The 16,825-nt window shown below is 35.3% G+C and overlaps 1 protein-coding gene across 3 annotated transcripts in view; it reads right to left on the reverse strand.

The window, feature by feature from the left end:
- The window catches only part of DOK6 (docking protein 6), a 224,866-nt gene that overhangs the window by 74,203 nt on the left and 133,838 nt on the right, over positions 1-16,825 (reverse strand). For all 3 annotated transcript variants that reach the window (XM_087961478.1, XM_087961477.1, XM_026671864.2), the window contains exon 3: positions 10,135-10,249. In XM_087961478.1, coding sequence (XP_087817604.1) covers positions 10,135-10,249 — 115 coding nt within the window. The remainder of the gene's footprint in view (positions 1-10,134; positions 10,250-16,825) is intronic.

Consider the following 16,825-nt stretch of genomic DNA (forward strand, 5'->3'; position numbering starts at 1 on the left):
TTACAGAAAATCTTTCCCTGGATTCAGTATAAAATTGGCTTTTGACAATTTCTTTGAACAGGGATGAATATAAATCTGACCTTGGATAAGCCTGTATATCACAAACTTTCCACATTAGAGCTTTATTGGGGTACAATTAGGCATTTACAGAGTTATTTTTTTAAAAAAGCATAGGAAAACCTGCTCACACTAAAATCTAAAATCAGAATATAACATGAATACAATGTATATGAATCCCAATGGATATTTTACCAGTATTGCACAATGTGTTTACATCTACATGGGCTCACTGATTTAAAAATGACAATACCTTAGATAATTATTTTCATCTAAAATACTATTTTGCCAAGAAGTGAGCATATTAGAGAAAATGGGAAAACAGCACTTGATAATGTTTTGCATGTATTTGGAAAGTAGGTTAACTCTTTGAAGAAATTTGTAAAAGTAGGACCCATAGAATAGTGTCACATGACCCCACAACTTCAAGACACCTCTGAGAATAATACACATTTAGAGACAACACACAAAAATGACATAAATTTATATATGGAATTTAAGCTATTGACAGATGATGTATGAGGGTCTAGGTTTGGAGAGATTTCAGTGAATAACATGGTAATTTACTGCATCTAACCTGAAATACCAGATCTATTTTTCATTTTCTGTTTTCTGTCACTGTTTGGTCTCACTCACATTTGGCTATTTATGTTGTATTTGCAGTACAGGCAGCTGTAAATAGATTAATCATTTGGGGACTTTTTCTGAGATTCAGCATCCTTTACTGGATGAAAGTCTGCTAAAGTGACTGGAATTCTTAATTCTAATACACAGTACAATAGCTTATCTAACGGTGAGCTCTTGTGCTGAAGGCAATAATAGTCAAAATAATGCTACTGAGAAATGGGAGAGAGTTATTAGCATGCCTGGGGGATTGCAGGTATAGCTTTAAAAGAAATAAACACACACATATAAGGGAACAATCCTAAACCTGCAAAACAAAGTTTAAAAGCACAATACATATTTGCAATAGGACATCATGCTATGAAAAGACAGGAAGGGAAGAAGGGAGTGAAAAATAAAATGGAGTGCTACAGAATAAGGCCTAGATCAGCGGTCGCCAACTGGTGGGCTGCGATAAAATTTTGGTGGGCCGCAGAGAAATCTCACCCCCAGAGCACCCCCCCCCAAAGCAATTAATCCAGGCTGTGCAGAAACACAAGGCTGTGCCGTCCACATGGCCCGCAGGAACACTCCCCCTGCCCACTCACTCCTTACCCGGCAAAGTTGCCTGCTAAAATTGGTATTTTGCCTTTTTCCAACCATCATCTCTTCTGCTCTGCCGGGAGATTTAGATTAGCTAGGAAGCAGGAAATGGTTGGAATTCTTGCTTTCTAGCTAGTCTTTAGATCTTCGGCTCTGCTTTAAGTACAGCTGAACCTCCCTTAGGACTGAAGGTTTGCTTGCAAGCAAATTCAATGCAGACTCATGGCAAGCATTTTGAGAGACTGAGCTAGCTGATAGCAGATAGATAGATCACTGAATGATTCTGTGAGCAACTCAATCTGCCTGCTTTGCCTGATTTGGGGTAAAAATTGCTTTTTTATATATAAAATTCAATATTTACATGCATAGTATGTTGTGAATTACTTTTGTGAGTTTGCTTGCTAGCAAATTTTATGTGACAGACTGAGCTAGCCAATGGCAGATAGATAGATTTCTGAATGAATCTGATTCTGTGAGCAACTCAATCTGCCTGCCTGCTTTGCCTGATTTTGGGTAAAAGTTGTTCTTTTTTAATAAAAAATTTAATATTTATATAAATATTTATAATATTTACATACAAGCCATGCCCAGCCAGTCACATGACCACCAAGCCACACCCACAAATTAGGCCCCTGGGATCTAAAATTATGAGTTTGGTGGTCCCTGAGGTCCAAAAGGTTGGCAACCAGGGGTGGGATCCGACAGGGTTAACTACCAGTTCGGTCATTTACGAGGTTCGGTGATTTACGATGTGCTTCCCTGCACACTGCCGGCACACGCCTGTAAATCGTCATCAGCATGCTGCATGCAGAGAAGCAGCCTTTCAAAAAAAACCTTTTTCCTGCCTTTTTAACTGCAGCTGTGCCTCACACGGCAGCTGAAGTTGAAAAAATCAGGAAATAAAGGTCAGGTGGGCGGGTGGGCAAAAACATCAGCAGACATAGAACTGGTTCTATGTCTGCTGCTCTTCAGAGCTACCAGTTCTACAGAGGTGGACAGAACCGGTAGAAACCCACCCCTGTTGGCAACCCCTGGCCCAGATGGTCAACAATCAGAATAGAAGCATTACATATTCAGGCCTTTTTTTCTTGTAGGGATCACCTTATATTTGAACCTTACCATTCAGGAAAAACAATGTAATGAATCCTTTGTTTCCCCTCCCAAGGCTAGAAACAGTTCTGTAAAACAACTCAAATAGAATAATGTCTTTGTGTTTACCTATCTCCACTAAAACAACTCTCAATTATAAATATAAATTGCAACACACATTAATAGAGAGTACATATTCAAGATAAAATAAAATAGAATTTAAATCTGTTAACAAGTTAGCAAAAATATTATTTTGTTTATTTTCATATATGTGTTCTTCTTTCCATGTAAAGCAGGGGTATCAAACTGGAATTCTTTGAGGGCCAGATCAGCATTGCGGTTCTCCTCCGTGGGCCAGCCGGGGGAGGGAGATGGGATCGATGCCTCCTGCAGCACCTTGCCAGCCAAAATGGGGTGGGGGGGGCTGGCTTCCCATGCCCCGTTTTGGCTACCAGAGGCACCGCAGGGTGGTTCTTTGCTATTTCCAGGTCAGCCCCATGGGCCAGTTTTAAGTACCCTTTGGGCTGGATTCGGCCCGCAGGCTTTGAGTTTGACACCCCAATGTAAAATATGTTCCATAGTTTGCTTTCTCCTGAATAGTTCAGAAAACCCTTACCTGTTTTCTAAAAGTATGAATTATAAATAAGAGCCTAGACAAAGACCTGAATTAAGAAACCATGTAGCTCTGAGCTCAATTGGGGAGGGGGGAAGAGGTTCAGGGTATCCATACCCTAGATATAATTTCTAGTATGTTAGAAGGTTATAGCTTTAATTTGGCAAGATTCTGTCCATTATGCACAAGCAAATAAAAAAACTGGACTTGACTGGATTTCAGTGGGTTGTCTCTGGGCTTTGGCCTTGACACGACCTTACTCTCATTTCACCCAACCAAATTAGGGATAAACCCTCACTCTCCTATGAAAGTCTCTACAAAATCTTAGGATTTGCACTATAAATGTGCTTCTTGGTTCTGTTTTTATTTATTTTATTTTATTTTTTCTGCTTTTAATAAAAAAATAATTTTATTTAAAATTTTTAAAAAATCTAAATGTAAAGGTCAGGGTGACTGAAGACCAATTCATGGATATTTTAAGATTCCAGTTAAACCAGGAATAAAATGCAAATTAGTTAGCAGAACTCCATTAACCATGTCTCCAGAAAGTCCCATTAATTATAAAAGAAAGTAAGCAGGCAAAAAAAAAAAATTCTCAAAATAATTAGCAAAAATCCTGGATTTAAAAAATAACTGACAATATAGAGAAATTAATTAAATGGATATGTTTATCATGTCATAACAGGAAAAATGGAATTTTAGGACAATACAATACAAAAACCACCAAAATTAATATACCAAAGACAGATCCCAAGACAGAATATATTGAACGAAATGGCTTATGTAAAAACATTTTGCAGTTTTGAATCAATGTTCAAGGTTCTGATATATAAAAACTGTTCAAGTTATGCATTTAAAATAAGCCTTTTGAAAGCTAATACATTATATCACTATCACTGTTTTTGAAAGCTTCTATAAAAGAGGAAATCAACAATATTGTGTTCATCCTTGGCAACTATTCATTTAACAAATCAGGTGTGAGGGCAGATCGTGCCAAAATCCTTTGCACTTCCTAATTTTTATGAAAGAACAAAAGAGTGCTAATGAAACAATTGAACAGAGTCAACACAACACAAGAGTATCTATTTTGAATTTCTGTATACTATTTTCAGAGCATGATTTGCCATTTGCTAATTCTTTAAGCCCACATTTTTAAAGCATTAAAATCAAGTGGACCAATAGTTTCACTATAATGTTAATAAATATTGACAAATACTGTGAAATGTTGGTAGACTGCTCTTTTAAAGGTCAGCAATAAAATCTGAGCAGCTGCAATGTTGAGACCATTATAGATTTTAGTCAAAGTGATGGGTAAAAATTATTGACTTTGCTGAGAAATATGGTGACTCCCCATTTTTTTTAAAAATAGATTAAACTAATCGTATTTGAAATTCACTTGATCCAGCTGCCAAAGAGTATTCTAATTAATAAACTGGGATAACTTACATGAAAAAATATATACCTACCAGATGTGATACATTCATTTGCAATAGATCTGCAAGATGTATTGAAATCCCCTTCCTCTTTTTTAAAATTTGAACTTAAGTAAGATATCTCTATTTATTTCTGTATCATCTACCAAACATCAGTTGTTATTAATGTAGCATAGCTTTAATTTCTTTGGGCACTGCCATCTTGAATATGTATTTCATAGAAAAGACAAAATAGAATTGTAAAGCACCCTATAGATTTTAAAAATAATAAAACCCTCATGAAATTAGCTCCAGGACTGGGATTCTGGGACTCTTCAGAAATTGCTGAACCACAATTTTTATCATCCTTGATCACTGACTATTCAAGATTGGTCTGAGGAAACATCACGCATGTCTGAGGAAACATCACGCATGTCACTCCTGATATAACCCAATAAGCTACGTTTTTTTTAAAAAAATCTAGTTTTTCCCAAATAACCTTGGTTTAAGTTAAGCTGAATTGGCCCGGGCTTGTACTTATGAGGACCTCCAGAGGATTTCTGGGCTGCATGCCAGACTGGGAAAAAAAGAAAAGATATGCATACAAACATACAACATTTTAGAAGAAAGCAATTAGAAAACATTACCTGAATACTATTAAGAAAATTGTATGTCATCATGATTTCAGCTCAAGGCTTCTTTTAAATGTTAATATAAATCAAACATTCTAAACATAGTCAATGTTATGAATTATGCTCATAATCATATTATTTGTAAAATTTGGGTTTAAAAATTCATCAGCAATGTTTTTTAAAAATATATTTATATTTTTTGTATTATAAAACAATGTTGATCTGCTAGTCTCTGTTTAATTATTTCTCCTTCTGGACATTATTATTTCCAAAACTGATGTGTTTGTTTTCAGATACCCTTTTTTCACTGAACTTGATTTGCAATAGCAAATCATTATTTTATTTTTGTTTTAATTCTTACTGTATTTGTGATGGGTAAGCAACTTTTTTTCTCGTACTCCTTCAGCTGCTCCTGCAGCTGCTAGCTCTGGTTGTTCAGTCAACGGTCTAGAGTCTTGTGGCTCCCTTGTCACCAGATGTTCAGGAAGTCCAACACTTAGCATGGTCCATGATAATATCAAACAGACCCAAACGACGGGTCAGTATAGGTTTCTACAAATTATGTCTTACCATATTGTTTATGGGAGAGATACTTTTCATCTGGCTCCTCCTCCTCCTCCAGTATGGTTAAACTTCTCTGGTCAAATGATCAAAATTTGGGCACTGGATAACTAGCATGTATTCATGACAATTGCACTGTCCCAAAGTCATGTGATTATAATTTGTAACCTTCCCAAATGACTTCTGACAGGTAAAGTCAATGAAGAGGGGCAAACCAGATTTGCTTAACGATCACATAATTCACTTAACATGTGATTTGCTTAGCAATCGTGGCAAAAAGTTGTCGTAAAATGGGACAAAACTCATTTAACAATTTGCTTAGCAAAAGAAATGTTGGGCTCAACGATGGTCGTAAGTGGAAGACTACCGTATATGCATTTTTTACATTGCTTAAAAATTCTATCACAAACAAAAGGAGGGATGTAAATGGAATGAATTAATGAATAAAAACAAATTCACCATTCTCAGCTTATATGAAGAATTATGTAACATTGTTATATTTTTTTCTGACAATCTTTTATTTGGAATTTATTAGATCCAAGACTTTACCAAAGCTTATTTATTCTTGTTTGTGTGACAGTATTAACAATATAGAAAACAAATGGCTTTTCAATGTCAAAGACAATTCAAGAAAAATACAACAATGCTGTAAATGCATTTTATACCCTGTATGGTTCCATGCATTGTATACCCTGTTCTTTCCTATTTTACTGGCATAATACAAGGAAGTAGCTATGGAATTTTTGGAACACCAATAAGCCCAAAGGTAATTTGGTTAATTAAACATTGCTTGCTTTAATCCTTATTATGTTAGACCCCTCCAAAGCTTTTAACTCCAACTCTTGATCTGATATAGTTTTTGCTACTTCCTCCTATGTTTTAAAGGGTGCCTCACAGAGCATCCAAACCGTAATCTTGAAGTGTATTTTAGTTTTTTAATTGCTACATTACTAGCAATTAAAGGGTTAAAATACAAAAAATATTATACAATGCCACTTCTTAACCAAATAGAGAATTCAGTTAGAAAATTCAGTTCTTACCCCTTCTCCTTGCGAAATAATTATTGATTATAACCAATCTCATAAGTGGTAAATGAAATAAAACTTTAAAAAGAGAAAAAAGAAAAAAAAAGCAAATAAATGTTTTTACAAACTTGCTTTTATTTATTAGGTTAATATTTTGACATCCAGTGTTTAAAAACAAATTCACAATGTTATTCAGCTAACGAGAGAAAAAAAACAGAACCTGGTAACTTATGTATAAAAACTATAGTTTGTAAAAGAAAAATACCATGCTCTGGACAGAAACCAGAAAGTGCTGGTCTGTTTTGTAAAGATATGAATTAAAGAGTTTGAAATTAATATTATTGTTATAAAACTATAGGAAGATTTGACAGAAGGAACAATATTTTTGGAACCCAGAAATTTATAATAAAGATATAATACAATAATAATAAAAAAGAAAAACAGCCAAATTTATTTTATTTATTGCATTTCTTTTAAATAATTATTGTTATTATTTGCTTATACAGTACATCAGTGATCCCCAACCTTTTTTACGCCGCGGCCCGGTATCCCCAACCATTTTTATGGCGCGGCCCGGTACCGACATCAGCTGGGCGCCGCCATCTTGTTTTGATGAAAAAGTGCTTCTGGTGAGCTTTTCAGAAAGCTCACGGAAGCACTTTTTCATCAAAACAAGATGGCGGCTTAGCTCTGTGAGCTTTTCCGGGTAGAAATGGCTTTCTACCCGGAAAAGCTCACCAGAAGCGCTGGCGCCGCCATCTTGTTTTGATGAAAAGTGCTTCCGGTGAGCTTTCTGCCCGAAAAGCTCACCGGAAGCACTTTTCATCAAAACAAGATGGCGGCGCCCAGCAAGCCAGCGGCCCGGTAGGACTTGTTCCGCGGACCGGTGGTTGGGGACCCCTGCAGTACATGACACAGTTTTGTTTACTGTCTTTATGAAAAAGATATATAACTGATGCTTCTAATGTAAAGCCAAATACTCTTTAAATAAATACATAAGGTCTGTAGTAAGGACTAATTATTAACTATCACAATTGCAACGCTATGAATAATGCATTTATAGTTGTGCATATTCTACAACTTGAAAATATGATGACTTTATTCTTTACATGTTTTTATGATGCATATCATCTTTTCTTTTTATTTCCTTTTCTTCTTGGCTAATTATGAAGCCTCTTTATGAAATCATGTGGAAATATCAAACTGTTTAAGATCCATTTGCTGATTAAGCTTGGCTCTAAATTAAAAAACAAATAAACATGGAATTGGCAGGATCCTTAAGGCAGAAAGCAATCACTAGATTCAGCCTTCAAATACTCATTCCCGTATTTTGGCCTTTAAATTGGTTCTAATTTAAGGATCTAAATCCTTTTTTGGTGTTGTACTACAATTTCATACAATTTTCTCAGTTATACCTCTATATTTCAGTTGAACCACAATATGCTTTTGTGACACTACATTTCTCACTGTTCCTTGAAGCTTGTCTGCAGTTTAATATTCTTAGAGTCTTGAAACCCTTGGCATTAATAAGACATGTATATATGTAAAGTATTAAAAGAGGTGAATTTTAAATCATGTTAATGCAAGGTAAGGACTCTTCCTTGAAATATAAGCAAGCTATTCCTTTTGGAAGACTGGCAAAGCTATTTTCAAAGCCATATCCAGCTGTCTATATATGAGTGTGCACATATAACTGGCAATATCTGCACAGAATGATATAATGACAGGGCCTTGAGTATATTCAGGAAGCCATTTCTTGGCTGTGCTAGTGATTATAGGGTATATTTCTCGACTGCTCTGTTTTAAATTTTGTATTGTTGTAATTGTGTTTATTTGTTTTTTGTTTTTTAGCCTCCCAGAGTCACTTGTTGAGATGGGTGACTATAAAAATTGAATAAATAAAATAAAAAGAGAGAACCCACAAGGGGGAGCAGTGAGGCAGTCACTTTTGTGAATAACCTTTAGCTTTTGATGAGAGTAAAATTAGGGATTATGAAGACTCCTAATACTGGGAGAACAAACACACGGGTAAAATCCCATCCAAAATATGTGATATGTTGAATCTGAATGAATATGAGTTATATTGAGTTATAGTAAATAGCTGTGTAGTTATAAAAATTCAGTTGCTGTGAAAAATACACCAAAATACTATTGGTGTATTTCATACCATTAGTATGTATACATTCTATAATGCATCACTGGCTGGATAATTCAATATAATTTTGTTCACCACATTTCAAAATAAAATAAACATAAAGAAACATTATATGGGTAGTCAATATATGAGGTGGGAGCTAAACGCTTTATTCCCAACACTGTATTTGACACACAAGTCACTGGATTGAATTCCGGTCCATACATCTTAGAGCTGCAGAGGTTGAGAAACATTGCTTTACTCGAATGGGTTTTCAAATAAATGAAAACCTACAGTAGTTCTGAGGTACAACATTAGGTGAATAGGTTTTGATATTTATCCTTTTTATTTGTGGCACTGCATTATGTATTTTGCTTTTCAATATTCCACAATTGTTAATCTTTCTTCTTTGTTGTACACTGCTTACTGCAGCATAGACATGTGAGAAATAGAGTTCTACAACATAAGCACTTTAAATGAGGCTAAATGACAACAGATTTAGATCCTTAAAAAGCCAGTACAATTTCACATAAGTGCATAATAAAACAATGTTATGTGTGTCCTCAAAATATGGTGACAGCCAACAAGCTTAATTTTAGAATTAATGAAGGAGAAGGGAATCGATAGTTGGACAACATGATTGGAAACATGCTTTTGATTCTATGGGAGAACAAAAAGAGTTCTGATTAAGGACCAAAAGAGGAGAGAACTATTACTACCACCTATAGGCCTCTGCTGTCCATTAGGAATATATCCATCCACTGGGGAGAGAGAGAGGAGGGAAGGAGAGGGAGACGGAGAGGGAGGGAGGGAGAGCGAGAGAGAGTGCGAACGAGAGAGTGATGCAAGAGACTATTATAGTATAAAAAAATACTGTGTTTTAAAAATAGAAAAATTTCTCCAATGATAAATGTTTAAGATTTTCCTCAGGAATTATATGACTTGGTTGGTAATATTGGAAAACTAAAGTAGCCACAAATAAAATGAAACTGAATGTGAATTTAACTTGGCATTAGAACAGTTCTTTGTATTCCTCTTATATGGGATTTTTAGTATTCTAGCACGTGCCTGTAACAAGCTTAGCAACCAACAAAAATGCACATTGCTGCTTCACTTATAGCTTCCCTGAAGCAATGTTTATTCAGCTCTAAAAGTTGCACTGGAAATTTGAAAGAGATGTTTTGTCCACCTGGGGGACAAACTAACAAAAATGATAAGTAATAAATAAGAACAGAAGGTCTTTAAAAATACTGAAAGAGGGAAATATACGATCCTATCATGCAACAAACAAACAGTTATGGCACATTCCTATAAAGATGAACGATATATCTTAATCCATATGTAGTACTTGGTTTCATAAGTAGCAAATTTTACTTAAGTTAAAGATATGGTAATAACTGCTTACCTGACTCACAGGCAAATGTTTTTGATGTCTTATCATGAAAGATAATTGCTACTGCATGCTTCTTGGTGTCTCGAGGCAGTCTGGTTATGTTTTTGATGTTGTGTAACTCTGTTACCTTAAAATTAAGGGATACAGAACATAGTCTTGTTTATAAATAGCAGGATAAACAAATAATGCCCCCTCTATTTTCATTATAATCTTTTCCATCCATCAGAGTGGACTTAATTGTAAAGTAATAGTGTATCACTATAGAAGTGTACAACCCACTTGCTCTGACTTATGCAATTACTTATTTTTTATAAGAGAATTTTTGGAAATAAAACAGATATCCCTATCAATTTTCACAGCCTTGATTTAGAAATTGTATAAAGTGCTTGTCAAAATGTCTAAAATGGCAAATTTGTTGTGGAAGCAACACCAAATAGCTTATGTATTCTGGAAGTCTACTGAAAAATAAAGAGAGCGTATCTTTCTGTTATCCATCACACAAATTAACATGACATAGAGATTGGCTTTTTTAGCTTTAAAGAGAATTGCTTGTTCTATTGACAGCCAAGCTTGACTCAAAGTACACAAATTTAACTTTCATCTTGAGTATTTCAATATCAGCCATTCTACTAATTCCCACAAAGTTTTTCTTCATCTGCTGAAGAAATAGGCTATCAATATACTGTATAATAATAACTGGCAGGGTCAGGCAAATAGAACTGAAAACATATTTTTCATTAATACTTACAAAAGAGGGAGAGAATTATACAACAATCAACATATGTTCAATAATTTTATTAAGGAATAATTCCAAAATGTGGGTGTTTAGCTATTGTTGTTGTTGTTCCCACCTTTTTGAAGAATACCTTAAGACAGTGTACATACCTAGTACTTTAGCTTCACATTCACTGTATATTGGATTCAACATAAACAGAGAGCATGTTGAAATATTTTTCTTTAATGCTTTCCATTCAGTAACAGATAGTCCTAACTTAATAATGCTAATTGGAACCAGAATATTGCAGTGGTTGTTAGACAGAACATCATATGACTGCAATGCTAAATGACAGCAGTTATAGTAGTCCTGGTTGCAATCATTAGAATAACTTTTAACGTTATAACTTTATTGTCACTTTAAATGTACACTAATCAGCATACATTAAAATGAAATTTCATTGCATACAACTCTCAAAGGGTGACCACACTGTCAGGTAAAGGCCACATGCTTCTTTTCTTTTGCTGGGCTTGCCTCCACTTCAACTCCCAGCCTGACTATCTCCCCCCACCTCACAGAGCTACCTTGGCCAGGTGATGGAGGAAGAAGAAGAGGAGGAGGAGGAAGAAGAAAATGGGGATGGTATGTGTGATAAGGCAAGGGTAGGCAGCAGTGGTAAGGCAGTCAAAAGGACAGATTTGTGGAGAGATAGTCAGGAGGAATTGAAGCACACGCTGCAATCCTAAATGTGAGAAGGCTGGCAAATGCTAGAAATTTGACCAAAGGAACAGCAGTTGTAACTTCGAGGACTTGTAACTATCGTTCATTCAGCACCACTGTAACTTTGAATGTCACTGAATTAATGGTCATTAAGTGAGGACGACTTGTTTCTTGAAACTGACATTTCAACAATGAAAGCCTTTTTACTTAAAATTGAACTTAATAGGATTCATTTTTTTTATAATGTATAGAATTGCTCATTTTATTCATGTGATCTAATAAAAATAACTTTAACATCCAAACGTTAAATGGCTCATTCATTGTGTACTGTCACATACACCCAGGCATACTCTACATGGATACCTCCACTGGAATTGAAGAGCCTAGCCAAACTATAAAAATTCTGCCATTATGACAGATATTACGATTCTTGTACAAGCTGATTTTACAAAAGACAGATCCACCATTTATCAGTACCTAATACTCCACATCTCATAAAAAAATAATCCTCCTGAACACAAACTTCGTTTATGCTGCCTACACAAACTTCAAAGCAGCTTTTGATTTTATATCCCAACTTAAACTATGGGAAAAACTGGAGGTCTCCTTGATTTACTGATGTTTACTTCATCTTTATGAAGGGACCTTAATCAAAATAAGATGAAACTCCCAGGGCCATCTTACCACTGTGATTGAAACAGAGAAAGATGTCGAGCAAGTTTGCACCCTGAGATTAGAGATGAGCCCCATGAAAGCTGAAGCTAGAATGTGGGTGACATACTCAACCATAGGCTCAGACTTTTTTTGCCCTCAACCCTGCTGATGGAATTAATTATGGAATTAAATATGGGAAATGATTTTCAGACCTCATGTAAAAAAGCATTTAACTTAAAATTTAATCCTTGGGTTTTTCCCTGCAAGTTTTCTACTCAGCACAGGATTTGATCAGGGAAAAGCACTCATTAAACCATGTGTAGCAGATGGAGTGCCACTTGGATCTAACTAGGTCCTTAACCATTATTGCTAGTGAATCCAACAGATATTCTGTCTCCCCTAGGACATATGTATTCAGAGTTTTTGCAGTGTTAATTCAGCTCCAGAAAAATAAACAAAGATGGCTGATGCTTTATTTAACATCTTTAGAAACATAATAAGTATATTTTATAAACCAGTTGTTGATTTCTCCAATATGGAGCAAACTCAAACAAAAACATGTTGCAAGTAACTTCAGTAGCATGTTACAAGTGCAGAGCAGAACAGCAACTCAGCTTCAGCTCAAAAACAGACATCAGTTTCACTTTAGTTCAACAGGCAAGCATTATACACAGCAGAGGAGAGAAGCAGTTTCATTTTCAACAGACAGACCCAGAGCTCAACATAGCTTCAGAGCTACAGAGATTAACACAGAGCCAAGCCTAGGCTACTTCTAGTTTCATTCCAAACAGTTCTCATTGGCTGACTTAGTTGCTTTGCCAATTCATTGGCTAACCTTGTTACCAAGCTCTATTCCAGTTCATGAATATACTCTGACAATACGTAACTAAACTTTAAGTACCCAAATACTATTGGCATGATATCAGATCCTTTCCTCAACTCTCCTTGAAGGCCGATACAGCAAGATTCCCTATTCGGAGATAAAATGCCACTGTGACTCTAAACATACAGAAAGCATATGATTCTCCATTGTCTGTATTGTTGAGTCATTTGTACTAGCCTCACTTTACCACTATTGCATAAATACCCACCCAAGCAGCAGCAAGATAATTCTATATCTTGATGCTGCTTTCAGGTAGTAACAATGCTATAACATATAATATTGCCTAGTTCTATGCAGGCAGTGAGTATCTAAATTCCTCATGCCCATCATACTAGGGTACAGTACAGTGTGTAGTGTACAATGTTAGACTTATTCTGCCCAACTTTTATGCTCCCTCTATACCCATCTAATGTGCCTACTTCTCCTTTTAGATTTATTTTATGCTTTTGTTTTTTATCTGCATTTTCTATTTTATAATTGTGATTATTTTTAAGACAGATATATTTTCTAATGGTTTTCAGCAGATTGTACACCACACTTCTTATGCTTGTCTTTCTAATAGGTATATGACTTGATTATGATATGGACAAGTCACACAAGGACTTCGGAGTATTAGATAGCTAGAATAGTTCTACATATCCCAACACTGTTATTATACATTTTGCTATTTGTTGGACATAAAGCTGCTTCTGGGCTTAAATTACTTTGATTATAATGTCTAGTCAGTTTGACAGCACTAGTCTCCATTATAAACAATCATTATTTTCACAGTATTAAAGCAGGCAACTCTTAGTTTGGATGCAATGTACTTTACCGGGTATGTGTATTATTGCTTAAACCCATTTGCTAGAATTGTGGCTATACAAGGTTTCCAGACTATGAATCCTTGCATTCATCAACCTTTACAACAAATATTTTAAAAATAGCAAATATATTAAAGTTACTTTTTTTGCTATTACTCAAAGTACTATAGAATCACAGGTATGTTTCTATATTCTTCTATGTGTTTTTTTTTTTGCAAGTCTACAGCTTGTATAGAACTTCAACCAGTTTATGTTCATTGTAGCTGCTTCTAAAGTGACAAAATAATAGTTTTCTTCAACCAAGCATTCACTAGGTTGCAGGAATTCACTGAGTTGTGAAATAATATATTTATTTACCCTACCTTCAGGGGTGGGATTCTACCAGTTCGCACCCTATTCACTAGAACCGGTTGTTAACATTCTAAGCAGTTCAGAGAACCGGTTGTTAGAAGAAATTACTGGCCTAATCCTGTAAAGAAGGCAGGAAGGAAACATTCTGGTGTTGCTTACAGAAACTGCCTCTCCATTAACCCTTATTACATTCTTGGCAGGACTAGATTTCCTGTCTCAGGAACTTCTCTGGAGTTTTCTTCCCCTCCTTTGCTGGTACTTTGCTTGTGTGGAATGACCATTCAAAGTTACAATGGCACCGAAAAAAGTGACTTATGACCATTTTTCACACTTATGACTGTGTCAGCATCCCCACAGTCATGAGAGGCCAGGCGAAGAGGTGCATGCCTCGATGTGAGTGATATTGAGTTGGCCACACCCAGCCAATAACATGACCACCAAGCCATGTCCACCCAGTCACATGACCACCAAGCCACACCCACCTACTAAGCCACGCCCACAGAACCAGTTGTTAAAAATTTGAATCCCACCCCTGCCTACCTTTATGCCAATCCCCAGATCCTAAGAGGCTGTTCTTTTCTATTACAAGGTAAGAGAACTTCAAGTTTTTTTTTAAAATTAAATGAATAGATCTAGAGTTGACAGATCCATGTTCAGGGTTATGTATTGGTAAACCAAAAGCCCTTCAGAACCACAAGAATGTGAAATAAAGGAAAGGTACATAAATACTAGAAGTGCCATGTTCAAGGCATTAATCCTCCATGTGAGGACATGGGGAAAAAGACAGATTTATGGTTTTATATAGAAAAGAAATGCTGTTAAGTATTAGAGGCATAGACTGATTGGGGATAGATCCCTCTTATAAAAATCATTTTGCTTCCCTGGAATGTAGACATGCAAAAAGTCCTGCAATAAAAACAATGATTACATTGTGGATTTAAAAAAAAAAAAAAGCTATCCTACCATTATTTCTGAAAATGCCAAGGTCAGGAAGACAATAAGATTATATGTAGAAAAAGGTTCTGAATTATGAAAATTGTCAGGAGGTAAATAGTATCCAAAAAAGTTTTCTGTAACTCTTGTATTTTTTTTTCCTGAAATAAGTTGCTTTGTCCCAAGTTACTCAAATGAGCCTAGGATTTTCTTTTAATTTTGAGTCTTCCTAACTCCTTCCTGAGGACATATGTCTGCATCAGCTTGTTAGTGAAATTCTTTGCTACTTTCCCAAACCCCAAAAACTTTAACCTTAGACTGTCTACGATTGACCTCACCCTTTTCCTAAGTGGTCTGTGGGGGCACCAACGTGCCTACCATCCCTGTCCTATTATTTCTTTTATTTCTTTTATTTTTCTTATATGTATCTATGTATTCATAACTATGTTTTTACTTATACCTATTATCTTGTAAGCAATTGACAAAAATAAATAAATAAATAAAATAAAATAAATAAGACATGTGAACATAGCTAACAATTCAAATTCTTGGCAGCAACTATTTTATGAGAATTAAACATATATTAGTCATGCTCCAAATTTGAAAGGAATAATGAATTAATCCACAACACTTGGCTTTGGATGAGCATGGCAATATCACCAGAGTGGCCATGAGTTATACAGTTTATAAAGAAAAATATTCTTTGAAGACCTCAGGACATGGCAGGCAATATTTTACAGTAACAAAATGGATAGATCCATTTTAGAAGTATTGGGGGATTGTTGTAGCAAAATGATTGTTTGAAGAAGATGCTCATGTTTTTTAATATGGAAAAAATCATATCAATGAAAATAAATCGCACAATTTTGGATATTCTGGGAATGGTGGATTTCCAATGCTAATACGGGCCAGTGTTATCTGATGCATTCTTGAGCTGGTAAATGACTATCAACATATGAAGTATCTTCAATTCTGATTTCTCACTAATTCCCATGAAAGACCCTCATAGCTGCTCAAGTAAGATATTTATTTAGGATGGGTAGGTTAATTAGGTTAGTGAGTAACAGCCTACAAATCATTCATTCATTGACATGGAGCCAATTTGTTTCAACACGTTTCATCCAGATTGCCGCTTTCTGCCCTGTGTACAGGTTTCCAGATGTGGACAATGGGGATGTTCAGTTTTACATGGTCCATAGAATTGAGAGCCTTTGTATAACTAATGAAGCATAGTTTGAGCCTGTTCTTTGCCATTACATTGATATTTCAGGAATTTTTACTTTTGATCCCTTACATGAATGTGCCATGTTTCTCCTGGTAAAATGTAATTGAAAGGATGCTAAGCTTATTCTTACCATATTATTTCATCACATAAATCTTATTTCTATTAAAGTAATAAACACAATTCCCTAACACTTGCTCATGTAGATTCCAATTCTTAAGAAAAACTACTACAAAAAGTATAAGGTTAAATAAGACCAAAATGCTTTCCTAAACAGAGAATATAGTTCCAAATCAGTAATACTATTCCTGGCCCCACTGGGACAAACTATATGCTCAACCAAGTTTCTTGGTTTATTAGTCAATAATTTCTTATGAAAGATGAACTAAAAGAATTTACTACAAAAATAAGTTTAAAATTAG

The sequence above is a fragment of the Notechis scutatus genome, chromosome 3 (genome assembly GCF_049901735.1).
Source record: "Notechis scutatus isolate UNSWTSFEM ecotype Mainland chromosome 3, rNotScu1.2, whole genome shotgun sequence".
Lineage (NCBI taxonomy): Eukaryota > Metazoa > Chordata > Lepidosauria > Squamata > Elapidae > Notechis > Notechis scutatus.